We start from the raw sequence: 27,208 nt of genomic DNA, 5'->3' as shown, positions 1-27,208 counted from the left end.
ATGCAGGGTTGACCATTAGGCAAGGAATTTTTTGGCCATAAAAAATTATTAATGTTTCAAAATACTGTGATCTGGGCAATTAGAGATTGCCCTTAGCAATACCCTTAACAATGAAATCACAGAACTTTGAAGTATTGAATAAACACTGCTATACAAACATAAAAGCATTTGCAAAGTGCCGTTTCTTACATTTCCATATAAGGGAAAGTATTTTTTTAAAAATTACTTTATATTTTCAAAGCATCAGTGAGATACCATATAACATACTAAACCCTGAATAAATTACTAACTGATTGTCATTATTAACCATTGAAAAATAGTTGATCATTCTGGAGAGCAGTTTGGAACTATTCTCAAAAAGTTATCAAACTGTGCACACCCTTTGATCCAGCAGTGTTACTACTGGGCTTATATCCCAAAGAGATCATAAAGAAGGGAAAGGGACCTGTATGTGCACGAATGTTTATGGCAACCCTCTTTGTAGTGGCTAGAAACTGATAAGTGAGTGGATGCCCATCAGTTGGAGAATAGCTGAATAAATTGTGGTATATGAATATTATGGAATATTATTGTTCTGTAAGAAATGACCAACAGGATGATTTCAGAAAGGCCTGGAGAGACTTACACGAACTGATGCTGAGTGAAATGAGCAGGACCAGGAGATCATTATATACTTCAACAACAATACTAGATGATGACCAGTTCTGATGGCCCTGGCCATCCTCAGCAAAGAAATCAACCAAATCATTTCCAGTGGAGCAGTAATGAACTGAACCAGCTACGCCCAGAGAAAGAACTCTGGGAGATGACTAAAAACCATTACATTGAATTCCCAATCCCTATATTTATGCCCACCTGCATTTTTTATTTCCTTCACAAGCTAATTGTACAATATTTCAGAGTCTGATTCTTTTTGTACAGCAAAATAACAGTTTGGTCATGTATACTTATTGTGTATCTAATTTATATTTTAATATATTTAACATCTACTGGTCATCCTGCCATCTGGGGGAGGGGGTGGGGGGGTAAGAGGTGAAAAATTGTAACAAGAGGTTTGGCAATTGTTAATGCTGTAAAATTACCCATACATATAACCTGTAAATAAAAGGCTATTAAATAAAATAAAAATAAATTTAAAAAAAAATTTTTAAATTGTTTAATCATTCTTTTATTTATGAAAATCAACTTTGTCTCCAGTTCTTTTCTATGAGAAAACTATACTATTATAAATATTTTAATGTAAAAAAAAAAAAAAGAAAAGAAAAATAGTTGATAAGATGGAAAATGGACTGGAGACAGAAGCAAAATGGAATAGGTAAGATAAATTTAGTCAAAGAAGGTTTCAGGCTAGAAATATAGTCTTTCTTATTGTTATTCAATCATTTCAATTATTTCTGACTCTTCATGAACCCATTTGGAGTTTTCTTGGTAAAGATAATGAAGTTGTTAGCTCTTTCCTTCTCCACACATTTTATGGATGAGGAAACTTAGGCAAATAGGTTTGCCTGGAAGCAAATTTGCCCAGGATCACATACCTAGTAAATGTTTGAGTCCATATTTGAACTCAGAGTCTCCTAACTCTAGGGCTGGCACTCTATCCACCATACCACCTAGTTTTCTGCACTTGTTTTAATTATCTTCCAAGATATTACCACTTCATAGAGGAAGTTTATATTGAAGGAGAATTTGAAGGAAAGTATCGGCTTGGTATACTCCTAGATGAGGAGTTAGGGGCTCTGAGTTTCAGTTCTGTTATCACCAGACATTTAAGTCATAGCAAAGGCAGTGTTGTCTCTTCATTTTCTTCCTCTGCAAAATGAGGGACATACATAGATCAGACTCTTCCCTGTATCCCCTTCTAGACATCTAAGTGGCACAGTGGATAGAATGCTGGACCTGGAGTCAGAAAAGCCTGAGTTCAAATCCAGCCTTAGACCCTTTCTAGCTGTGTGACATTGGGCAAGTAATTTAACCCTATTTACCTCAGTTCCTCATCTGAAAATGAGCTAGAGAAGAAAATGGTAAATCACTTCAGTGTCTCTGCCAAGAAAATCCCAACTGAGGTCACAAAGAATCAGATGTTACTGTATTGACTGTATAAACAACAATATATGGTCCAGTTATCCAAGTCTGTGAGAACCTATCTTCCATTCCCTTTCTTTTGCCTTCCCACTTTGATTTCTCCCACTCTCTCCTCATCCTCTTCCTACTACCTTTAGTACTGATACTAGACCTTTTGGTGTCTAAATATCTGGATTTTACCTTTTTCTCCGGAAGGACCAACTCTCCCAGGCCGGCCAGGTGAGCCTTTCTCTCCCTTTTCTCCGGCATCCCCTGTGGAAGGAATTCACAAACATTTAAGGAATAACTCTAGCAAGCATAGTAAGAATCCTACAATCACTGATTGCTAGCATCCAACAATCCTCTGACACAGGGACTCCTAAAAGGATAGATATATGTGCCTAAGAAGGTGCAAAGGGCATATTATCACTAACTTGAACTTGGGTTCAAAAAAACCAATTGTACAAGTGCAGCATAGGAGAGGCATTGTTAAGTTTATATCCAAAAGACCTGAGTGTCCAACCACAAACTCAGTATGAGCCAAGAATATGACAAACCAACAACAAAAAAAAGTTAATGCAATCTCCAATTGCATTAAGAGAGAAACTGTGTTCAGAACAAGAAAGGTGATAGTCCTAATGTTATTTGGCATCCTCAAGATTTGGCATCCTTGAAAATATTCAATTTTACACCCCAGCAAAAAATAAGAACACTAACCCATACATAAGGATTCCTACAGATCATGTACTGACTTTAAAAAATCACAGATTAACATTATCTGTGTTCTTTTGTATTCTTATTTACTTTATTAAATATTTCTCAATTATATCGTAATCTTATTTAGGCCTCATTCAGGAGTGCTGTGGATGTGTTTGATGCCTCCGCCCTAGATTTCATCAAAACCTGAAGGTCATAAGGGGCAAATTTAGAAAATATGGGATACAGGATGAGACTTTTTCAGGTATATAAAGCATTTCACACCTTATAGGAAATAGGAGTGTTCAGAAGCTCAGTTGTGAATGAAAAGGCCAGAAAAGGCAATGAATCTTCCCACAATGCAAAGACTGCCTCAGCACATTCTTTACTCCAGATATTCATTTGCATAAAGAAAGGCTAAAGCATATTTTTTGTTGTTGTTTTGTCTAGGAAACCCAGAATTGTTTGGTGATTATTTAATAGATGCTCCCTTTCTAGTTTCAGCCTTGGCTGTAGAAAAGATATGGGAAATTTATTGGATGATCACCAAAAATTAAGGTGAGATCCCTCACCAAGGGAATTTAGCCCTGAACTAGAAAGAGCTTTTGAAAAGGTGATACTATATCTTTCTTACTTCCTGCCAGGCAGGTCAAAGCCTCAGTGTCAAGGTTCTGAAAAAAAACTGTAGAGTTTCTTGCCAAACCCAGGCTAAGGCTCCCTGCTCTTTCTTAAAGAACACAATAGTACCCCAGATAAAAAAGCGAAGGAGCACTTTGCTCAGCTTGAGGTTGGAAGTAATGAAGATTAAAACTTGGCACATGAAAGATAGACCCAAAGAGAACAGTGGATAGACTGGTTGTACTGTGGTTTCTAGCAACCCAGCAATGAATGAGAAAGAGACTATCAATATTTGTGATCCCTAGGTGAAAGGAAAAAACTGACAGAGACCTTTGACAAAACTGAAATGTGGAATACTGGGTCTTCCACTTAGAATAAAAATTGATGGCTTAAGACTGTGCCCTTAAATAAACTTAGGTTATTAAATAAAATGTGGCAAGCAACTCATCATCAGCTATTGCATTGAGAAATGGACTTTAAAAGGGAATAGCCCAGAATCATATCTTCATTTACTCTCCCCACATCTCCCACTAAGAGAATGCTTGGGTGATCTTTGTCCACTTGGGTGATCTTTGTTCTTAATTTCAGGTCTTTGCATCGAGGGTTGAATTGAGGTATCAGAAATATCTCTTATATGGAATTATCAGAAATGTTTTATACAAAGCAAATGAAGTTCTCAATATACATGTGACCTGAAAAATAAATAAATTCCAAATATGTTATTGGTGCAGAAAAATAAAAAAAAATCAAGCCCAGCTTAAGAGGAGACTGAGATGCTTTGAGAGTCAGCCTTTAAGGGAAACCACCATTAGAGGGCAGGGAGTCAAAAAAAAAAGAGTAATAAGAGAAAATAACAGGGAAAGAGGAGAGACTGAAATTATAAAAAATCTCAGGAAGAAGAAAACCCAAAAGTCTTAAACAGAAATAGATAAATGAACAGGGAAAATATTAATGACAGAAGCAAATCTGTCTTCCAGATCTAGTAAATCTTATAAAGTTCAAGCATCTAAGAATAAGTACTGGGGGAAAAAAAAAAGGAAAACAATACAAGATTTAATGACACAAGATTCTTTGGAATCTGAAGACAATGTGGAACCACAATATACTTTCCTAAATAGTTTATAAGAGAAATGAGAATTAAAAGAGAAGAATTTATGTCTCACACAGCAAAAAATGGGCCAAATAGAAAAACTTGAATCTATGATAGCCAGCTTCACCAAGCAACAAAAGACAGGACAATAGATTGGAAATGCAGATATACAAAAGTGAAAGACAATCTAGATTTAAAAAAGCAAAAAACAATAACATTAAAAGAAAATATGTTCACTGCCCAAGAAAAATTTAGTTATCTCAAAGACAAGATGAATAGAAACAACCTAAGCATATTAGGGCTCCCAAAAAAATTGACAAAACCCACACCTCACAATGCAAGAAACAATAAAATATAACTAGACAGAACTTTTGAACATAGAAAATGAAATATAATTGGAAGAATTCAAACATTTCCTCCAGAAAAAAAAAAAAAAACAAGATTGCAAATTTCAAGAGGGTTCAATTTAATCATTCAGTTCAACTCAAAAACAAGTTCTGTTAGCTACCAGAAGAAAGACCTTTAAATAAAAAGGAAAGGAAATGTGAATAATACAAAACTATTTTGTACTCACAAGAAAATGGAGGAGATAATGAAATAATGTGTTTGAAAGAACAATGGAGCTCAGAAATGTAGCACAGGGTGACCTACCTTGCAAAATTTAGCTTCATCCAAAATGAAAAAAAAAATAGACATTCAATATTAAAGAGGTATTGGAAATGTTTTTAGAAAGAAAACCAGACCTAAAGAGACTGCTTTTTGAACACTTGTATGTCAGAATGAAGGAGAAGTAAACAGATGCATCAGTCAAAGACAGAAAAAACAATAGAGTGATAGCAGAGAGACTAGTAAGAGACTTCTTTCTAAATGTACACAAGACAGAGGTGAAGATTAGAAATCCTGTGTAACAGGAATGGAGAGGGCCTGAGGCATTATGGACAGAACCTAGCAACATCTTGTCTACAGGCAAATCAATGTTTTTGTAGGACTACAGTATAAAATGGGAATATTGGTGGGAATGGAAGCAAGGGAATAAAAAGGAATGTGTGATGTGCCTGAGCCATTCAAGGGCTAGCAATAAAGGGAAGGAGACTCCTGTGATCTCAGGAAGAGAAGAGGCTGCAGTGAAATGGGTAAAAAGAAGGGGCAAAGAATTTAAAATGGGAAGGGAAGTAAGGAAGCTTTGCTTTGGTACTGGAACGGGATTCATTGATGAATGCTATGTATACAAAAGATTTTTTGTGAAGAGAGATGGGGACTTTTTGATGGGTATAGAGGATTTGATGCTTTAAAAGATACTCACACTATCTACCTGGGGAAGACAACTGGAACTTAGAACTTAGAGGAGGGCTTGGACATAGAGAGAAGACTTTTTAGATAAATGGGAAAAAGAAGGTAACCAGAAGTAAACAGATCAAGGGTGGGCTACATAATCAGGGAAATGGAGCGGTGTTTTCTCTGACACACTCAATAAATAACTGTTCTGGGAGTAGGGCACAATGGAAAAAGAGAATTCTCCATGAGAGCTCTTCCGAACAACAGCATAAAATTTCTAAGAGGAAAGCCCAAAATAAATATCTCAGCAGTTTTGATTCTGTGAGATATATATAGTGAATAAAGATTACATAATTGTAATGTCAAGAACCAAAGAATGAAGATCTAGATTGGAGGGAGAGAATGAATAATAAAGAGAATGATTCTTCTCTGGAAAGATGTGTAAAAAGGAAATTTAAAGAACTAATGAATGAAACTAGTTGAAAGGGAGAAAAGGAAGGGATAATCTACTTGACTAACAAGAAAGCCCATATGAGCTGGAAATAAACTACAGGATAAGAGACAAATAGAAGTAGTGTAACTTAATCACCACCACCATCACTGCTACAATTAAATAGGGGATAGGAATTGTTCCTGTGATTTCTTTAGTATAGGAAAACTCCCAGATGATGAAAGTCCTACCAATTTAGATCAATATGTTCTCTACAATTTGTAGTCTTAGAGAATCACTAGAACACTGAGAGAATTTACCTATTTGCCCAGAGTCACATAAAAGTATATAATGCAAATCAGAATATAACTACACAAAAGAGAAAAGAGAAAAACAGTTCTATGAGCTCAGAAAAGAGAAAGATCAAGATCAGGGAAGCCTCCCAGGAGGAGGAAGCATTTGTAGTACAGTTTATATAAGGATAAGTAGAACTTTATGAAATAAAAATTTGGGGCAGAAGGTGATTATCTTGGCTTGAAGAAAAACATTGAAGCACAAATTACAAAATACATTTGAGATCAAATGAATATCTGAATTTAACATTAGATACAAGATAATGAAAGCCACCTGGAAAAAGTAAATTGGAGCCAGACTGCAAAGAGCCTTGAACGTCAAAAAATGTAAATTGCTTTTGTGGTAGCATTAAAACTCTACTCCAGTAACTCAATGTGGCACAAAGTTAACCTTGCGCTCTTAAGAGCTAAGCCATAAGCTCTGACTTTGGGAACCTCCCAAGTTAGACAGGCTTTAGGAATAGGCCTAGCACCTGATTGCCTGCTGTTCCAAAGACCAACTTTATTAAGTTTGGAGAAGCTCATGGCCAGGTTATGCACAGGGAGATGAATCTCATCAGCCATCATAATGCATGAAGATTTTTAACCCAAGAGTGAAAGGTTTTTCAGTTGTATCAAGTGAAGGCAGTACCCACTCTGATGAAATAAAAAATCCCATATGAAGTATAGAATAACACATTGACTATTTGTGAGCCAAAGAAGGCAATTTAATGGAAAGCTGTAGGATTCATCCTCCAGATGAAGGAATTTGAGACTCTGTAATTCCTCTCTACTCTGCAGCTTAATTATAAATATTGCACAAAGGCAACTCTGCTATTCTGTGTCAAGAGTTGGGAAAAGGCTAGATATTGAGGCTTTGCTCATGTGGAAGGAGTTAGGAATACCATAATTTACAATTTTACTACCATTTAGCATGTTTTCTTTCCCTTGATCCAATTTTAATATCAAAGTATTTCATGTTCCCAGTGTAGTGCCATTTTATCTGCCACTGGCTTCCCAGTAGCCCCCTTTACATTCACCAGTACATGCCTCTGAGTTGAAATGAGAACAGGATCAGGTTTGTAATCGAGGTAATGATTATCAGGGAAATTAACTAATATTGACTCCACCTGGGCTCCACCTGTTCTTCCTGGCAACTAAGATATGAAAATTTTAAAGGGTCCTATAAATATATTAATGAATTTAACTGTGAGATTTTTCCCTATTGGTTGTGACAGTTAGGTTTACCTAGAGAAACAATACTGTTAAGTCATTCTGTATAAGTAAAGAATAAGAATTAGATGCAGATAGAGCCAATTCAATGCAGAAAGTAATTTGGATGAAGGATAGGTGGTATGGGCCAAAACTCTGAACTTGAAACAAGGTATTAAGTAAGTCAGTGGAATTGATAAAGACAATGGTTATCTAGTTTAGCATGGTTCAGTATGATTGATTTAATCCTACAACAAATAATGGTTTCCTAGTTTCCTAGTGATATAATGATTGGTTTATACTCAGTGTGGAGCATATAAGCAGGGACTGAGAGCCTAAGAGGAGAAACTTTCAGAGGACAAAGAAGACAGGCTGAGCTCAAGCTCTCAGAACCAAGGACAGACATTCATTCCATCTTCAGTCAGGACACTGGTGCAGGCTCTCCTCTCCACTGAGATCTAGGCCGGACTGAAAGGCTCTCCAGAAAGCTGACCAACCCCAGGAAGGATATAATAAAGAATCTGGACTATCAGAAAGCTAACCGGGCCCCAGGAAAGGAGACAAGACTTTGAAAGAGATAATAAAGAGGATTTGGGCTTTAACCCCTGGCTACTCTTGTGGTGATTACTGAACTGAAAAGAAAGCTGCTCCCAGAGACCACCAGAAAACTGAACTAAGAACATTACAGGTAGGTATTTTAGGACCTCTGAATATTTATACAGCTCTAAAGAGCTACATAGTCTACATGAAAAGTTGAATCATTCCAAAATGCTTTTTATTGGCCAATTCAATAATTTATTTGTCAAGTATCTACTATGTGTTAGTCATTGTTCTACACAATAGGTAGACAAAGACAAAAACAAATCAGTTCCTTGTCTTGCCTCTAACTCCCACTACTCATGTGAACCTGAACCAGTCATTTAACTCTGAGTCTCAGTTTCCTCATGAGTAAAATGAAATATCTTCAATATTTGTTGTAACAATTGAAAGAAGTAATATATAGAAAGCACTTTCACAAACCTTATGTGCTATAGAAATGTCAGAAATTATTTCTTTTTGTGATGGGTCTCATGTATTGGGCTATACTGCAAGCTTTCAAAAATTTCAGCCACGGGATACACCAAATGGCTTGGAAAAGACCGTTCAGTGTCATAAAGTCAGAAACAAGCTCTTGACATGACACCTTTAAAGGTTTCCTAATTCTTTTATATGTGCCTGTGCCATGTCAGAAAGAAAAGCGATGGGACCCTTCTATAAGACACATCAAGCTGACATAACTAGCAATAAAATTGTCCACTTGCAGATGCTTACATCCTGGAAGCATTTTCTTCCCTTGCCATATTATTCATTTTCCTGAATCCCCCAAATGCTATCTATCCTAACCAAATGAAGTCATTTTCAGGAAGATCTGAAGGACCTTTCCGATTGGCAAAATGCTTGACTAGGCAACATTGTACTGTATATTCTACTGGTCAGAGGTCTGAAAGTAGCTGAATATTAAACTTTTCCATTCTTTGCTCTCAAAAAGCAATCATTTATGGTATTCACTTACTAAGACCTAATCTATTATTTTTCTGCAACTGATCCCAGATTTGGAGTTTGTTTATTTTCCAGCTCATTCTCAAATTCTGAGAACTTCTCACTGGCAAGGATAAAATGTTTCTGATAACCCCATATAAGTATTAAAGCAAAACCTTGAGCTTCAGAAGAATGACTGCCCAAGAAACCCCTGGGGTAACAGGAGGGAGGACATAAGGATAAGACTCTGGGATGTTCTCTTTTAAAGGCCATTCTTAATCCAGTAAATTAATGATGGGCTGCTTGCTACTTTATGTTTGGGAACCTGAGTTTATCTCGGGGCACAATCTTAAACCATCAATTTTTACTCTCTTAAGAGACCCAAGATTCCACATCCCAGTTTTGCCAAAGGTCTGTCTTTTTTTTTTTTTCCTTTCACCTGAGAATCACAAAGATTGATAGTCTTTTTCTCTTTCATTTCTGGGTTAGTAGAAACCATGGCACTGTTTTTCTTAAGTGAAAAAGCAACACCAAAAGTTAATAATCTTCCCAACTCTTCAAATGTTGGTGAACTGCTGAACTGTCTGAATCAAAAATCTGGCGTAGAGTAAATTGCAATAAATGAGAGCAAAGTCTCTGTGGTTTCATAGGACTATTGAACATGAGAAAATTGAATAATAGAGCCAATGTGAAATAGTCTAAATTATGGATGAATCCTTACCTCATGTAATTCACTCAAACATTTAAGGCCCTGCTATGCCTAAAATACTGGTTCTGGGTGCTAATATAGATGTAAAGAAAAAGAAAACATAATTCTTGCCTTCAAAGATTTCTAATCTAGTATTAAGAAACTAGATAAATATACAAAATATTTAACGTCATTAGGGGCCTTGTCCCTAATAGAAGGTGACATGTGATAAGTGGAAAGCAGAATGGCTAAGAGAAAAAAGCCCTGAATATAAAGTCAGAGGACCTGAGTTCACATGTTGACTTTGCCAGTTACTACCTGTGTCATTTTAGGAAAGTAAACTAGCAATTCTAGTAAACTTGTTGTAGAGAGAACCATCCACATCTAGAGAGAGAACTATGGAGACAGAATGTAGATCAAAGCATAGTATTTTCACCTTTTGTTGTTGTTTATTTGTTTTTTCCTTTTTGATCTGATTTTTCTTGCACACCATGACAGATATGGAACTATATTTAGAAGAATTGCACATGCTTAATCAATATTGAATTGCTTGCTGTCTAGGAGATGGGAGAGGTGAGAAGGGAAGAAAAAAAAAATCGGAACACAGTTTTGCTGAAAATGATCTTTGCATGTAAATAAAAATATTAAAATAGTTTTAAATTTAATTAAATTATTATATTAAACATATAATAATTTAATTTAATTTAAAACTAAAAAATAAAAAGCTATTTAGTGTTTTTAAAAAGCAAAGTGGCCTCTAAAGATCCCTTCCAGTTCCAAAACTATGAATCTCTGATCCTATGTACTATGTAGGCAGTAAAAATAAGTGCTGTGAGGTGGCCATGGAAGGCTATGTGGGGGAGGGAGGGGTGAAAAGCATTTGTACAGGACCTAGAATAGGATGTCAAGAGACAGAAAAATGAGGGGGAAGAAATGAGTAACCATAACACCAAGAGCATTAGGAAATACTCTAGTTTCCTAGATGAAAGTGGAAAGTAAAGAAAGGAACCAAAGTGCTCTGGTTCTCTTCTCCCATCCTTGATTGTGTAATGTCAAAAATTCCAGGCAGGGAGATAGTTTCAAGCATAGAGAAGTTAATAGCATTGAATGCTATAGAGAGGTCAAGGAGGATAAGGAAGAAAAGTAATGGAAAAGATGAGCTAAGAGTTTGAGATTTGTTCACACGACCCTGCAGAAAGTCATTTCATGATCTCCATTATATATTAGTCTCACTAAAGAAACCATGAATGACAGAAAATGAGAGCCCCCTGTTAATCTCTGAGGTTATGTTGAAAGGGCAATGGAAAATCCGGAAAGCCAAAGGAGCACATGCTATTTATACACTATGGTGACATGTCATCGATTCCATTAGTAGCTTAAAATTAAAGATTAGCACTGATCCACAAGCCCAACATCAAAAAGAAATGGTGTTGGACCTAAAACAAAAGACTACAAGCAGATCTCCTTTGAAAATGTAACTCTACAGTACTAGTAGTATTCACAGATTTAAGAACTGGAAAGCCCATTAAAGATTACCTAATTTGGGGTAGCTAATTGGTGTAGTGGACAGCACACTAACCCTGAAGTCAGGAGGACCCGAGTTCAAATTTGACCTCAGACACTTAACACTTCCTAGCTATGTGCTCCTGGGCAAGTCACTTAACCCCAATTGCCTAAGCGTGTGTGTGTGTGTGTGTGTGTGTGTGTGTGTGTGTGTGTGTATACACAGAGAGAGTTAAAAAGAAAGTTAATTATACTGAAATCATTATCAAAACATTTTTAAAAAAACAAGTTCACAGACCCCAAGTTAAAAACTCCTGAATTTTAGTCTAATGCCTTCATTTTATAAATGAAAAAACTGATAAAGTGATTTTCTAAAGGCTGCAGAGCTAGTTAGGAACAGTAAGGATTCAAACCCCAAATCTTGGGTTATTTATACCACAACATACTCAATCTCCCTAAGATGGACATTTCATAAATGTTGGTTAGTAGATGTTCTCCAAGAGTTGTATGGCTAAAAATTCATTTATTTTCTAGCCACTCTCTTGTAATGAATCTCTTCAAATTTAGTTAAATGAATGAAAAAAATCATTTATTAAATGTTTACTATGTGTCAGGTATCGGGAATGCAAATACAAAAGAAAGAGAAGTTGCTCTCCTGAAGTTACATTTGTCCCTGGTTAGCTGGACTTGTCCTTGGATGAGAGACTCTGAAATTAGGGTACATACTTGGAACATTTCTGTCTGAGTTGAATCTGTTAGAGTGCTTATGCTTTTTCTGGCATGCAGAGTCGCTTCTATTCCCTGAAGAAGCATCAAATGAAAGAATCTGTTTTCATTTGAATAAAACTGTTGAGGGAGAAAGGGATGAATAGGTATGATTTATTCTAGTGCTGTAGCTTTGCCAGGGATGACCTCTCCCGCCAATTCATTCAGCGATAGCCCTACTCACAGAGACCAACCCAGAACCTGGGTATGCTCACCTTATCTGCCCAGTTCCCAGAGCCCTGCAGACACCAGGTGTCTGGCTTCAGAGATTGGTGGTTGCTTGAGGCTCACTTGAAAAGAAATCTCCAAGCCAAGTGCCCCAACAAAGGGTGAATCAAAGAGAAGGGAGAGACTGCTATGTTACCTTTAAGGCCTGGGACAAGAATCTGGAAAGAGCAGGCCTCTTCTGCAAGATGTTGAGGCGATCCAGATCTTAGCAAAGACAGGAAGACCAGGCTAATTAGAGTACCCAGGAAAACCAGATCTCTCTTCATAATGAGAATTTGCTGGTCATTGACTCCTAAATAAAAAAAAATGGATAAACAGTTATGGGAAGTCTTTAAAAAGAAAGAAAGAAAGAAAGAAAAAGAAAAAAACTAAACAACTCTTTACCCTGCTTATACTTTTGGCCAGAAATTCTTCAGATGAAAGTCATTATAATTGGTAGTGGATGTCTGTTACTATCTATAATGGTTCTTATTGCCCCTTATCACTTAATTTAGCTCTGGGTGGTTCAGATGTACTATCAGTCTACTATACTTGGGAGTGAAAGGGGGATAAGGAAGGGGAGGGGGGTACAGTTAGCAGGAAAAAGGGATTTAAATTCCATCTCTAACATTTGTTAGTTCTATAATCATGGACAATTCACTTTACTTCTCTAACCATCAGTTTTTTCATCTGTAAAAAGGGAATAATGATACTTTTACTACCAAAGTTACAAGGTGATTGTGAGGAAAATGTTTTGTACTGTTGTACAACACAATACAAGTTGTTTGTTGACATTCTTGTCTCTTTAATTAAACAGTAAGCTCCTAAAGAAAAAGGACAGTGTCTCACTTTCCTTTCTTTGGTATTCCTCCCTTCCTAATACTCAGGGACACAAAAAATAAAATAACATAAAAAAATGCAGCAAGTATCCACTATAGGTTATCCAAGTCACTTTAATGTTTCTGTACGAAGTAAAACTGAAGATTCAACTTATCACAGAATCTTAGAGTGGAAAGGAATTATAATGTGGAACAGGTCAACCTCCTACCCCATGAAAGGATATTGTCTAAATCTCTCCAAGGTGAATTAAGAGCTCAAAGAAATCTTCAGGTGACAGAAAATACACTGCCCTCATAATATAAACTTGACAACTGCAAACTCCCAAACATTCTCTGTTGCAAATACCCCTATGTTATCAATGTAATTTTTCTAGCAAATAGCACTAAGAGTATGCATTGAAATACTTTGCTAGCCTGATAATACTCCTTATAAAGCTAACTTGACCAATAGCTCCCAATAGCTTCAGTCCCTTAAAAACTGGGTTAAAATGTTGTAGTTTTGCTTACCCTTTTCCTCACCAATCTACTGGCAGGCAATGTTCCTTTCAGACCCAATCTGTAGAGTCACAGGCTGATGTGTGGGACTTTCAGCAGAGACATTGGAATTATCATTGTTCTCCCTCTCTTTCTCAATCTCTGCCTCTGTCTGTTTTTATCTGTATCTCCCTCCTCTCCCTCTCCTCTTCCTTTCATTCTTTTCCTTTCTCCCTCCCTCTTTTATTCTCTGCTAAACAAGGTCACAGAGTTTTGACAGAGTCCCCAGGCCTCCTGTCTTGGGACCTTCTGTCTAGCTCAAAGAATTCCAGTCACTGGGAAAATATGTAATTTCTGATTCCCAAATATCTGTTTTAATCACTCACCACTCAATCTCTTGCCAACAATACCACTCAGATTCTCTTGTGACTGAAAAGATGCCTCAATACATGTATCCAACCAAAAATCTCGTGGCCTTGGAATCAGTAATAGTTTGTTTTTAATGTAACATTTTGTTATTTATTACAGTGATGTATTTATCTTTAAGATGTACAAAATACTTTATCCTCACAATCCGGTAACATACTAGTATTATTTGCCCCATTTTACAGATGAAGAAACAGAGGCTTTAAAAAGTGAGTAATTTGCCCATGGTCAATAATGCACCTTGCTCACAACTCTTGAGTTGGATATTGCAAAGTTTATTGTTTCCATTTTAAAGATAGGAAAACTAAGACTTAGTGAGATCTAATAAGATCTAGTCCATGATTGCAGGCCTACAAAAGGGCAGGGTCAACTTGAACCCTTGTCTCCAGATTCCAGGTCCATTAAACCACACTGCCTCAGAAAATAAGTATTTAGTCAGGAGTATCTTCTGTCCATGAAACAGGTCCTATTTTCCAAAGTGTATGGTAATTTGACATCATTTCTCAGAGTCTGAAAAAGAGATTTACCTACTAATGAAAAAATACCTAAGGGACCAAGCAAAGATTACTCTTTTAATATTGTCAACCTTGAAAGTTAAATATTAACTGTTGACAAAGGTTAAAGGAATGATGACTGAGAAGGAAAGAGAGGATGAGAGAAACAAAGATATTGAATGAGCCCCTATGAATAGGTGCTTCAGAAGTTAAAGCAAAGGAAAAGTGAAAACCATGGTGTTACAAAAGACTTAGTTTAGAGAGGAATCTAAATTTGAAGTGATTTTTGACTTAACTTTGCAAAAATGAAGTAAAAAAGGATGCTCAAAGAAAAATAAAGCTACTTTTCACCACTGGTGTTGTGAACCTCTATATTCAGAACCTAGAATAAAGAAGCTGGGGGTAAGCTAAGGTTAAATGAAGATTTGGGAGTCTCCATATTTGAATAACAAGCAGATGTACCCAGGATTTTCTTTGCTAAGAGCTTGTGCACTCTGTTCACAAAGCCCAGATTTCTTCTCCTGGCAGGGAATGCTTGGGCTAAGGAGGAGGGGGTGCCTTTGGGGTATGCAGATGTCCTTCCCTCTCACATACAAGGGAACTCGCTTGATTAAAGTGGGAAGATTAGCAGTAGATAGAAGCACAGATCCATGAGCTGCAGATAAATAAACAAGATGTCTAAATGGATATGATCAGAAGCTTAGTCAAATTATTCTAACATCAAAAGCTTTAAAAAATCAGAAACATCAGTCATTTTAAAAGTGGATACAAGGCTGGAAAAAAAAATGGGGTTAAAAGCATTTTGTTAAAGTAAGGTCAAAGAGTAGATTTAGATTTGTTTAATAAGATAAAATTTAGCCAAAGCAATCTCAAGTGTCAGTATGAAGAAAACCTCAGGAAATAAAACCAGATGGATGAAGGTGTAATTTTCATATTATGGCTCAACAAGGCCAAACTCTATTCTGCTGATGAAAAATGCAGAACATTTCATGGTGATTTTCTCAATCCTGCACCAGAAGATCAACTCACAAGTTTTTCAACATTCTATTATGTGCCTAGCACTCTGATAGTCTGAGAAAAGCTCATAAGATCAGACTCATAGCTCTAGAGCCAGCAGCTATATCAGAATCCATCGAGTCCAACTCCTGAAATTATCAGAGGAGGAATTTGTATCCCAGAAAAGGGAAGAGGTACTTCAAAAAAAATTTTAATTAACAAAAATAAATAACATGTAAAATTTTAAACATCAATAAATACTTATTGAGCACAATGAAAAACTAGGTAGTATTTGACCTTGAAGGTTAGGTGAAATTTCAATAGGTAGAGATGGGCAAAATGGCCCTCCCATTTGTGGGCAAATATTTTAAGACAAGGACACAAGGGATGAATCAAAGACAGTGGAACAAGACTTCTTTGTTTGAAGCATAAGTAATCAACAAATGCTTATTAAACTTTTAGTATGTTCCTGACACTGTGCTAGGAATGAAAAAAAAAAAAAAATACAAAAACAAGTCAAAGTCTCAAGGAACTTACATTCAAATAAGGAAGACAATATATACATAAATTGATACATGTAAAATAAATATAAAATAGGTGGAAGTATAAGAGAGTAAGGCACCAATCGGCTTCACATAAAATGTGTGATGAAAAGAGTGTGAGAGAAGGCTGGAGAAGTGAATTGGGATTGTTGCAGGTCTTGCATAGCAAGCTATACAACATGAATTTCATTCAATAGGCATTGGGGAGATAATGATAAGTTTTGAAATGAAGAATGACATCATCGGAGCTGTGCATTAGGAAGACTACCTTGAGAGTAAGAAAAATAGATTGAAGAGTGAGAAGAGACAGAAGGCTGAGAGTATACTCAGGAGTATATCCTAATAGGTAGGTCTTCTTACTTGAAGTAGGGTGACTGCAGTGGGAATGGAAAGGAGATAAAAAAAATGTAAGAAATAGAGGGAAATAGTATCAACAGGACTTGGAAGACTGATATAAACAATTGAAAAAGAATGAAAGATGATTTTGTTCAAACTCATCTGCCTGGGAAGATGATGGTGTTCTCAAAAGTAGGGAAATCGAGAAAAGAGACTAGTGTTGGAGGAAAGGTGACATGTCCCTTCAAGTTACTTACTCCTTTTAAGCTGTATGGTAAACACAGGAAGAAACAACTGAAGATTACTCACAGAACTACACATTCATGTGTTCCTACTTTACATATATAAACAGTGAAAGAATATAGAATTCTTTTTCTAGCAGAGACTTCAAAAGACAGCATGTTATGGTAGAAGACATCCTGACCAATCTACAAATTGGGAAGCCTGTCCTGGCTCTGTCATGGTCTTAATGTGAGACTCTACACAGTTAACTTGTTCTCTCTGGAACTCATCTTTTCCATCTATAAAATGGGCTGATGATTCCAGAAACATGCTGTCTAGCCCATGAAAGAGAATAAATAAACTCAAGATACAAAATGAGACAAGACATTTTGAGATATGGTCAATGTGGGAATTTTGCTTATTATGTTCACTTGTCAAATAAGGTTTGGTTTTGTCCAATGGAGGGGAGGCAGGTAAGAAAATAAGTGCTCATTATTGGAGGGAAATTAATTAAAATAAGAAGATGAAACTAGATGATCTCTAAGGTCCCTTTTAAGCTCTAAATCTTCGATTTTATATCAAGATGGTCTGTAAAGTCCCTGTTTTACAGCTGCCTATGACTTGCCAAGAGAATAACTTGATCAGTTGACTTTGTTTAATTCTTTTTCTTTGATGCAAGTTAAAGCCTCGAGGAAGGTAGATACTGGGTAGTAGGTAATTTCCAAAAAAAAGATTGTATTTCAAGGAAAAAAGACATTAGTAAAAGTATAATTTTTTTAAAGAAATAGTTTATGACTTCTTATGAACAGGATAGGCAGTAATTAAAATCTTTGAAACTGACCATCCCACAAACTAGTAATTAATGTCAATTATTTTGGTTTTCATGATAATTTTCAATTAATTCAGTTTTTTCCCAAAGAACTAGGAGAGGTAGGATATATTCTATACATATCTTAGAAATAGAAAACACACCAAAGTGTCACACAGAATACATCTTTAGCTGGAGGAGGGGGAAAAGAAGGGACAGGAGGAAGAAGAGGAGAAGGAGGAGGAAGAGAGCAGAAAACTTATATGACTTATTCACTGTCCCACAAGGCCTTAGGGAAACTGTGAAGACTTGAAATCTTTATTTCGGCATTCTGAGACCCTTCCTCCTCCATGATGCCCAATAATCTATGTACTCTATTCTCCTTTATCTAGGGTTTCTTGGTTTTAAGTAGATAGCCTTCAATAAAATATTTGGAGTCAGTGTAGCACAGTGGAAAGAGCTCTTGATTTTGGGGTCAGAAGACCTGAGTTTGAATCCCACCTCTCCAATTTTTGTGTATTTTGTTTATTTGTACTATTTGTATAACCTCGAGCAAATTACTAATCTGTGCCTCAGTTTCCTCATGTGTAAAACTAGGAATTTGAACTTAATGACTTTTATGGTTCCTTACAGTTTTAAATATATTCTGGTTTAAAATAATATCCCTCTGGGGGCAGCTAGATGACACAGTGGATAGAGGCTAACTCTAAATTAAGGAGGACCTGAGTTCAAAACCAGCCTCAGACATTTCATTCTTTTAGTTATGTGACCCTGAGCAAGTCACTTAACCCCCAATTACATCAAAACTTGCCCAGAGTCACACAACTAGTATTAAGTGTCTTAGACCACATTTGAACTCAGGGTTAGTGCTTTATCCATTGCACCATCTAGATACCCCATGGAATTGCATATTAATAAAGGAACTTAAAATAGCAAAAATGACTCAGTAATAATTACATCAGAACTTCAGGCCTGAGGTCACTAGAAATTTTTTTTAGAGAATAGGTAAAGGTAGAAGAGGGGCACTAAGGACAAGAAGGACTGGAACATGATATATTACAAAAAGTACTGAACTTAGAAACTCTAGGTTTGAGTTTCTAGTCATACCACAGTGATCAAATCATTTAATTTCTCTGAACTTTACTTTCCTCAACAGTAAAATAGAGATAACTGCTTATATTTATAGCATCATTTACATAGTAATCTAAGATTTCCAAAGCACATTCTTCAAATCAACCCAGTGAGAAAGGTAATGCAAATACTATTTCCCTTGTTTTACAAATGAGGAAACTGAGACTTAAAAAAAGTAATTTGCCCAAAGATACAGTTAAGTTTCAGAACTAGAATAAAACATGTACCACCTATCTCACAAAGCTGGTATGAAGAAAGTGCTTCCTAAACCATGAAGTGCTATAGAAATGAGTTAAGATGTTATTTTTTAGTATTTTTAGTCCTGGTGAGCCCCAAGTCACAAATATAGGCAGATACCTTTTCCATCTATGTTCAAAGACCTTTATTTTGAGTAATCACTCAGTATTATTGATCATTAGAATGTAATTTCCTTAAGCGCAGGGACTATTTTTGCTTCTGAATTTGTATTCTTAAAACTTAGTATAATGCTTAGCAACTAGTAAGTTGCTTTTTCATTCATTTATTCACCACAGACTGCAATTAAACATAATTTTTTATGGCATTCCTAAATCTTACTTGAAAATTCCCTTCCTTTTAGGACTAAAAATTCTAGCAGATGAAGTAACCATAGATGGTAAGGCAGCTAGACTTCCAAACTCTCTCCCTGTTCACAAGAAGAAGCTTAGTGAAAACTGTCACCTTTGCTGAAAAGAAAGAGGTCCCTTAGAGTCCAGCTTCTTAAAATGTGGTTTGCAACTTCAATCTCATAACTGAATGTGATGATAGCAAAATTGTGATTTATTACAGTAAATGTGTGATTTGTATACCTATATACTTGGGGTAGTAGAAAAACTTTTTAAACTTTTTTCACTCATGACACTTTTTTTGCCTGAGAAATTTTTACTGGACCCAGATATATAGATAGGTACATAAAACAGGTAAACAGATGGAACATTTATTAATAATAAATTTTTAAAAATTCTTTGCTATACATATTTTACCATTTATTAAAGATGAAAGCAAATTTGCATACTAATGAGATAGATGTTCATTTTTACATAGAGTTAAATCTTGTTGGAGTATTTGATACTTTTTACAGATGCCAAATTTATCAAGACCATCTCATTCAGTTCTGTGATTCCATATGTGGTCTCAACCCAGGGTTTAAGAAGCTTTGCCTAGGAGAAGACAGCATAGAATGGTTTAATTAAGGCTGTGGCCTGAGGGAACCCAGGTAAAGTAAAGGAGAAAGCTAACTGAACTCATTACCTCAGTTTTTACTACCAACTTGCTAAGACAAAAGAATTTGGTGTTATAGAGAATCTAAATTAATTCTATCACACATACACACACACACACACACACACACACACACACACACACACACTCCAACACTTCTAAGACCGAAAACATTATCTCTCTCAGTAGGGGTTAACAAAGTTTAATCCCTACCTTTCAATTGGGGGAGGTCTTAAAAAATAAAAAAAAACATAAAAAACTTCTTGAGGGAGTTTTGAGAGAAAGAAATTCTAATTTCTGAACAGTTTGGCCAGGAGATGTTGTAAGAATGAATGAGACCCTGAATAAAAGATCTCCTTTAGTTCCAGAAAAGAGGCACTATATTATTATTGAATTTCTACCACAGGACTCGGCATTTTTATATATGCCATAAATATTTTGTCAGTGGTCATTTCAGAAGGTGGATTTGGGAACTCAGATGGTGAATTCTCAGCTCATAATTTTCCTTCCTATGGCATTTGTATGCCTTTGTTCAGAAGCCAAAGCATCACAGATCTCAGAACCAATTCGGGAGCAAGTACCTTTTCCTCATCTTAAAGCCCTGAAAACATCGACCAAGATAAAAGGAGTAGCCATGCTTTTCCAATTTTTCCCAAGCTTTAAACAACTATCAATTTATTCTCTCAGTTTTCATTTTAAGTCTATGGTGTGCTCTCTTTGAGAAGTTTTATTCCCTTAATCTCAATTTAATTCCAGAAAACTACTTTGCTTCCCCAGGTTCCCCAACCAACCCATAACTCATCATTACATATCAATGGTCTTGTTTATGCTTTTGCCCTACAAATCGGGAGCCCCTCTATGAATCATACTTCACTTCAGTTTCAATGACATAGTCCTTCCCTGATTGTATTTTATCTGAGTATAGCTCAACTTCAGCATGAAATTAGAACAGGATGATTTTTCCTCCCCTCATTCCAGTTTTAGAGATTATATAAAATAATCCCACAGGGAAGGATAAAGTCCCCTCCTTGGTACCCTGTATCCCATCCTTCCACCACAATTTGCATTTCTATAGATGAGTCAGAGAATATTAGTACTAGAAGGAATGTTAGTGCTAGAAAGGTTCCAAAACTTTCATTTCACAAATGAGGATTACTAAACCCAGAGTAGTCTAATAATACACCCAGTGACATACAAATAATCCCTGGTAGAGTCAAGACTATAAACCACTTAAGTGTCTCTTGACTCTTGATCCAAAGTTCTCTTCATTACATCATACAGATCTCTCTAATTTGTGTGTGTAGGGGGTGGGGGGGGGGGGGGGGGGAGGGGAATTGGGATTCAGTAATTTACCCAGGGTAACACAGCTATTAAGTATTAAGTATTTGAGGGTAGATTTGAATTCAGATCCTCCTTACTTCAAGCCCTGTGCTCTACTACTGTATCATCTAGCTACCTCTCTCTCTCAACTATTTTTGAAAAGCATTATTATTTACCAGGGGTTACTTTGTCAGTCTCACTTGACTTTCACTTAATGAACAAATCAAATTAGAACATATATTTACATTGGGATATTATATGTGTGTGTACACATATATTAGGACATACACATATACATGTATGTATATATGTACACAAATATAATCAGAAATTTTCAATCAGGTTCTAAAACCACTTGATATAATTCTATTACTTTCCATGACCTTAGGCAGATCACTCTCCTTCTCTGAGTCTCAGTTTCCTAATCTGTAAAATGAAGGCAAATAACTTAATCTCTGAACCTTCAGGATATTGTTTGTCCATAAAAGATTAATAAAGATTGAGGCTTAAATGAGGTATTGTATATCAAGTGCCTTGCATACCTGAGAGGACTGTACAAATGTAAATTATTATTATTAAATGACTTCTAAGATCCCTTTCTACTCTAATATCTTAGATACAAAGTTCTGTTCTTTGAACAATACTTTCTTAACTTTGGTAGGAATATTTTTAAATGAATTAGTCACTCCTTCTAAGCAATTAAAAAAAAAAAAACCTTAAAATATTATTTTTTTAAAATGTGAGTTACAATTGCTCTTGTTCTTTTCCCAAAGGATACTCTGAAAGTTTCACCCACCAGGTTGCTTATTCCAAGTTCACTAAAAGTCCCAGGAAAAAAAAAAATCCCTTAATTTTTTGAGATATTTAGTTCTTATGCTATAATGGAAAAATATTTCTGTCTCCTGTTTTCATTGGTTCTACCCCATGTCCAGCCATAACTTCTCCCCTGCTTGCCATTATCTGAATTTGGATTATCATTCTCAGTGCCTCATTTATGTTTGAAATGTTGGCTGGGTGGTTTGCTCCTTTTTGGTTTAAAAAGTATAAAGTTTCAGTCTTTCCTACCTTAGGCTCGCTGGGTGAAGAAGGGGGCCTCCTGACCATCGCCTGCCTGCGGGGACACTGCACCAGGGAACCTCATCGCTGCTGTTTACAGAAGCCTGGCGGTCTTAAATTGGGAGCACTGGTGCCTTCTGCTTTCAGACAGTTCAGCAAACCAGGCAGATCAGTTGCAAGTGTTATCTGTAAACAGCTTCCTGTTTGAAATAGATCAGCTGTCCAGCCCGGATAATAATTAGGAGGAAAAAGTGTGGGAAAGTTGAAAACATGATGTCAGGGTTCTCATTACAGCCATGTAGATGGCCCTGCTGGAGAATCCCTTTTTTAACCCTTTAGCAGGAATGGTGATCATAAAAAACTTTCCCCATATCAGAAGATCATAGATCAAGAATTAAATGGAATCTGAGGGCCAAACTCCTCAGTTAAGTGACTGTTAAGATCAGATAAGTAGTAAATTGAGAGTAAATAGTAAGTTATTTTAACTCGGATTCTACTCCTCAAGGAGGTTGTTGATTTAAAAAAAATAAGAAAGAAAAAAAAAAGGTACAACATGTTTATAATAACACTTTTTGTGATAGCAGAGAATTGGATACAAAGATGCTCATCAACTAGGGGATGGCTAAACAAATTATGATCCATTAATGTAATGGATTATTATTTTAGTATAAGAAATGACTAAAATAATAAATATAGAGGACCAAGGAAAGTGTTCTCAGTAAATCAATAAGCATTCGTGTCTAGTATAAGAAAGAACCATATTAAGTACGAGTGGATACAAAGGCAAAAGACAATCCTGATTCTCTAGTTTGCAGTCTAATAGGGGAAACGGCGTGCAACTAAGCACAGATGCAAACTCATGCAAAGCAAAGTAAGCAGAACCAAGAAAACATGTACAATGTCTACATCAATATACTATGTCAATGGAAAGAACAATCACAAAACAAGGCAAAATAAATGTTGCAAAAAATGAGAGAGAACACGTTTGGCCCCAAATAAGACATACTGGAGAAAAGTATCCATGATTCACTTTTAGGTTTAAACTTCGTTAGTTTAGATAATCAACAAAATAAATCTATTCCAAAGCTGTTTTGTAGCATTTGCCAGGCTTTGAGGTATAAATTCTCAAACTGAAAATTTAATTTTAATGGTTTCAAATCCAGTCCATAACACACACACACACACACACAAAACCTGCATTTAAACATAGTAAGGGGAAGGGTCCTAGGATATGTGAATTTTGTCTTTGAGATCTCTCAAGCCCTAAATCTGGTACCCTGTTATAAATCTTTTGCCACCTAAGACTTCCCACTGATCAACAGTAGAGCAGCAAGTTGAACTCGGACCTTAGTAGAGCAAAAATCTCTGAATTGGAAATCTCAAGAGATAGGATATAAGACTAAAATCACAGAATTTTATTTCAGGAAAGGATCTCAAAGGTCATCTAGCATATACACTACTTCTTTCATGTTACACATGACGAAACTGATTTTCAGTGTAGGACTTTACTAAAAGTTACAAGACTAAGAGTAGGGAACCTTTATTGGTGATTATAATTCAGGTATGAAGCTATTCTGCAACCAATTCTATTCAGCAATATGATTTCTAAGATCAGTCAGTCAAGTAGCATTAAGCCTGTGCCAGGCACTATGATGAAGATTAAAAGAAAGGTGAAAACAGTCCCAACTCTCAAGTAGTTGAGTTTAATGAGTGAGACAATATGCAAAGAATTGGGTACAAACACGATAGAAAAAATATTAATTGAAAATAACTTTAAAAGAAAGCACCAAGAATAAGGAGGGATGGGAAGAGCTTCTTATAAAAAGTAGAATATTAACTGGGATTTGAAAGAAGCTAGAAATCCAAGAGACAATGATGAAAAAGAGAGAATTTCAGGCATGGGGGAAAACCATAAAAACATTTGGATTCAGGTGACAGGGTTTCCTGTACCAGGAAAAACAAGAGGCCAGTGTCACCAGATTCCCAGAGAATATTTTAGGGGAATAAGGTGTAAAAAACTTGGAATGGTAAGGTCAAGATGTAAAGGATTTCAAAAATCAAACCAAAGGTTTTGGTCCTGATCTTGATGGTAATAGAGATCCATTGGAGTTTGTTGAATAAGGGGTCAATTGGGATTGTGAGGGGTGACATAGACTTGTGTTTGAAGAAAACCACTTAACCAGTTCATTGACAAGTACCTTAAAGTGGGCAAAATTTAAAGAAGGAAGACCAATCTGCAGCAATTCCAATATTTTCCAATTATTCTAATAATCCAGGGGTGAGGAAATGGGGGGTTACACTAGGATTCAGTGTCAGAGGAGAGAAGGGGGACAGTATAGGAGAGATGTGACAACAGTAAAAACTGATTAAATATGAGGGGGCAGGGATAAAAGGAGTCAAGGATGACCCTCTAGTATCAAAATATAAATTTTCTGTTTGCCATTTAAAGCTTTTTATAATTTGACACCTTCCAGCATGATAACTGTGGAAATATGTATAGAAGCATTGTACATGTTTAACATATGTTGGATTACTTGCCATCTAGGGGAAGGGGTGGAAGAAAGTGGGGGGAAAGAATTTGGAACACAAGGTTTTGCAAGAGTAAATGTTGAAAATTATCTATGCATATGTTTTGAAATTAAAAAATAACCCATCATTTTCCTACTTTTCCTGCTTTATTTCATATCCCTTCCCTCCAGATACTCTACTATCAAGCCACTGGAATTCTTCTACTCCTCCCATAGTAGGTAACATAATCTATTAAGCATATACTATATGAAAAGCACACCGAATAGAGAGATAATAACAATAATAATTAGCATTTATATAATACTTTAAAATTTGCAAAGCAAAATGATACATTGCAAAATATAGACTGGCAATTTTTCTATATTTGGCTACAAGAGTGAAAGAAGAATCCCTATCATAATACAAGAGATCAGAGAGTTGGTAACTGATTGGACTGCAGGGAGCAGAGAGAAACTAAGATAACACCAATTTCAAGGCTGGATTACTGGAAGACTGATGATCCTATGCTTTTAGTTCTTTATTCTCCCAAAATGACAGTGGAGGATAATGGATTGATTAAAAAAACAAAACTTCTTTTAGATGTTCACCAGCAGATGAGTTATGTTTCCCTAGGTCACAGAATGCCTTTCACTAATTACAGTATATCAAAAAACCATCCCCAAGGGGCAGCTAGGTTGTGCGGTGGATAGAGCACCAGCCCTGAAGTCAGGAGAACCCGAGTTCAAATCTGATCTCAGACACTTAACACTTCCTAGCTGTGTGACCCTGGGCAAGTCACTTAACCCCAATTGCCTCAGCAAAAAAATAAATAAAAGAAAGAGGGAAAAAAATCCCCCAAAAGTCAAATTAGTGGTGAGAACTCAGCAAGCCATGTACCTTTTTGTTTAGAAAATAAATATTTTATGGAAGGTCATCCATTCTCCACAAATCACATCTCAAAGGGGCTTATCCCTGTGGTGAGGTCAGGCCCTATATAGAGAGCCTGCCTAGGACACAATGTTGTCATTTCTGTGTACCACTCTTGGTAACCAGGGAGCTCCCAAGAGGAAAAACTCTTTTAAGAAGGCAGGATGGTATCATGGGACAAACATTTGATTTGGAATCAGAGAATAAGGGTTCCATTTTTGGTTCTGTCACTTTGTACCAGTATAACCTTGGGCAAGTTGAAGGGACTGAACTAATTTTTCTCTTCCCATTACTTTTGCTTCCTCCTTCTGTTCCTAGCTCTTCAGCAGCATGACTTTTTTTTTTTCCTATAAGGTCTTGTTTGCCCTAAGAACTTAACCCACAAAATACTTCTTTAACCCAAGGGCAATCTTTATAAAAAGAGAAGTACATTTTTAAGAAATCTTATATTGCTTAGTATTGTATCAGATAAAATAGGAGCTTCCATGTTAGCTTAGGGTAATCTTTACTTATATAAACAGAAGTACATTTATAAGAAATGTTATATTGTCTAGTGTTGTATCAGCTAAAATGGGAGCTTCCATGTTAGCTTAAGAAATATGTAGATTCATAAGGAAAAGTTGCCAACCCATATTCATCAAATGAAAAAGTACAGATTCTTGTCTTTCCTTTTTATTTACCTCCAAAGTTCCATGTCTCAAAATGTCAATGGCATTGTCACAGTTAACATTTGGAATAGCCTTTTCCCTCATGACCTCTGATGTGCTCAGTTTAGCATTCTGGCCCCTTCCAGTGAGGTCAGGCTAAAACCTGGAATATATCCCAGCTATTATTTACTTTTTACAGAGATAGACGAGAAACTTGGGTACCAGGAGCCAGATTCACACACTGAGTTTGTCACTATGAGAATTTTCACATTCATAGCCATATGCATGTAACTAATATTTTGCTTGTGGGGAAATAACCATCTACTATTTGCTTTAATCTTATCAGGTGAGATGATTGTCATTTTTTGCAGTACTTTCTCAGTAAAGATATAGCAAAAATAATAAGAATAAAAATACTCACATTTTCTTAGCATTTTAAGGATAACAACAATCCTTGCAACAGATGGGCACTGAATTCATTAATCCCACTTTACATATAGGGAAACTGAGGCTCAGAGAGACACTTATCTAAGGGAACACAGCTAAAAGCTGTGACTTCAGTCTATATTTTGTTTCCAGGTCTAATGCTCTTCCACAAAATTAAAGACACCGACAGGTGACCCTTTAACACTTCAATATATACTGAATGGGCCCCTTTTTCAGACCCTAAATCAATTCAAAATTTATATATGTATTTATATATAATGCAATATATTCCCATAATCTTTGTTGCTTAAACAAAAATTCAATATCACAATAACAAATCAAAAAAACCTTTAAAATGAACTGAAGCAAAGTAAAGTATTGCCAGAAAAGCAACATATATAATGTCTAAAACAATGTTAGTG

The 27,208-nt window shown here is 36.0% G+C and overlaps 1 protein-coding gene across 5 annotated transcripts in view; it reads right to left on the bottom strand.

The window, feature by feature from the left end:
• Positions 1–22,491, bottom strand: part of COLEC11 (collectin subfamily member 11) — a 68,979-nt gene extending 46,488 nt beyond the window's left edge. The window contains exons 1-3 of one of the 5 annotated variants that reach the window (XM_023494652.2): positions 22,288–22,491; positions 12,553–12,708; positions 2,263–2,334 (exon numbers count right to left, since the gene is read on the bottom strand). In XM_023494652.2, the coding sequence (XP_023350420.1) occupies positions 2,263–2,334; positions 12,553–12,682 (202 nt within the window). In that variant the 5' untranslated portion in view covers positions 12,683–12,708; positions 22,288–22,491. Of the gene's footprint in view, positions 1–2,262; positions 2,335–12,552; positions 12,709–13,741; positions 13,886–22,287 lie in introns of those variants that run through there. The other 4 variants (XM_023494653.2, XM_023494651.2, XM_003757894.4 and 1 more) reach the window with 4 other exon arrangements.
• Positions 22,492–27,208: the final 4,717 nt, after the last annotated feature.

Source organism: Sarcophilus harrisii, chromosome 2 (assembly GCF_902635505.1).
Source record: "Sarcophilus harrisii chromosome 2, mSarHar1.11, whole genome shotgun sequence".
NCBI lineage: Eukaryota > Metazoa > Chordata > Mammalia > Dasyuromorphia > Dasyuridae > Sarcophilus > Sarcophilus harrisii.
The sequence above is the reverse complement of the archived record's forward strand: the minus strand, read 5'-3'. Positions and strand labels throughout refer to the sequence as shown.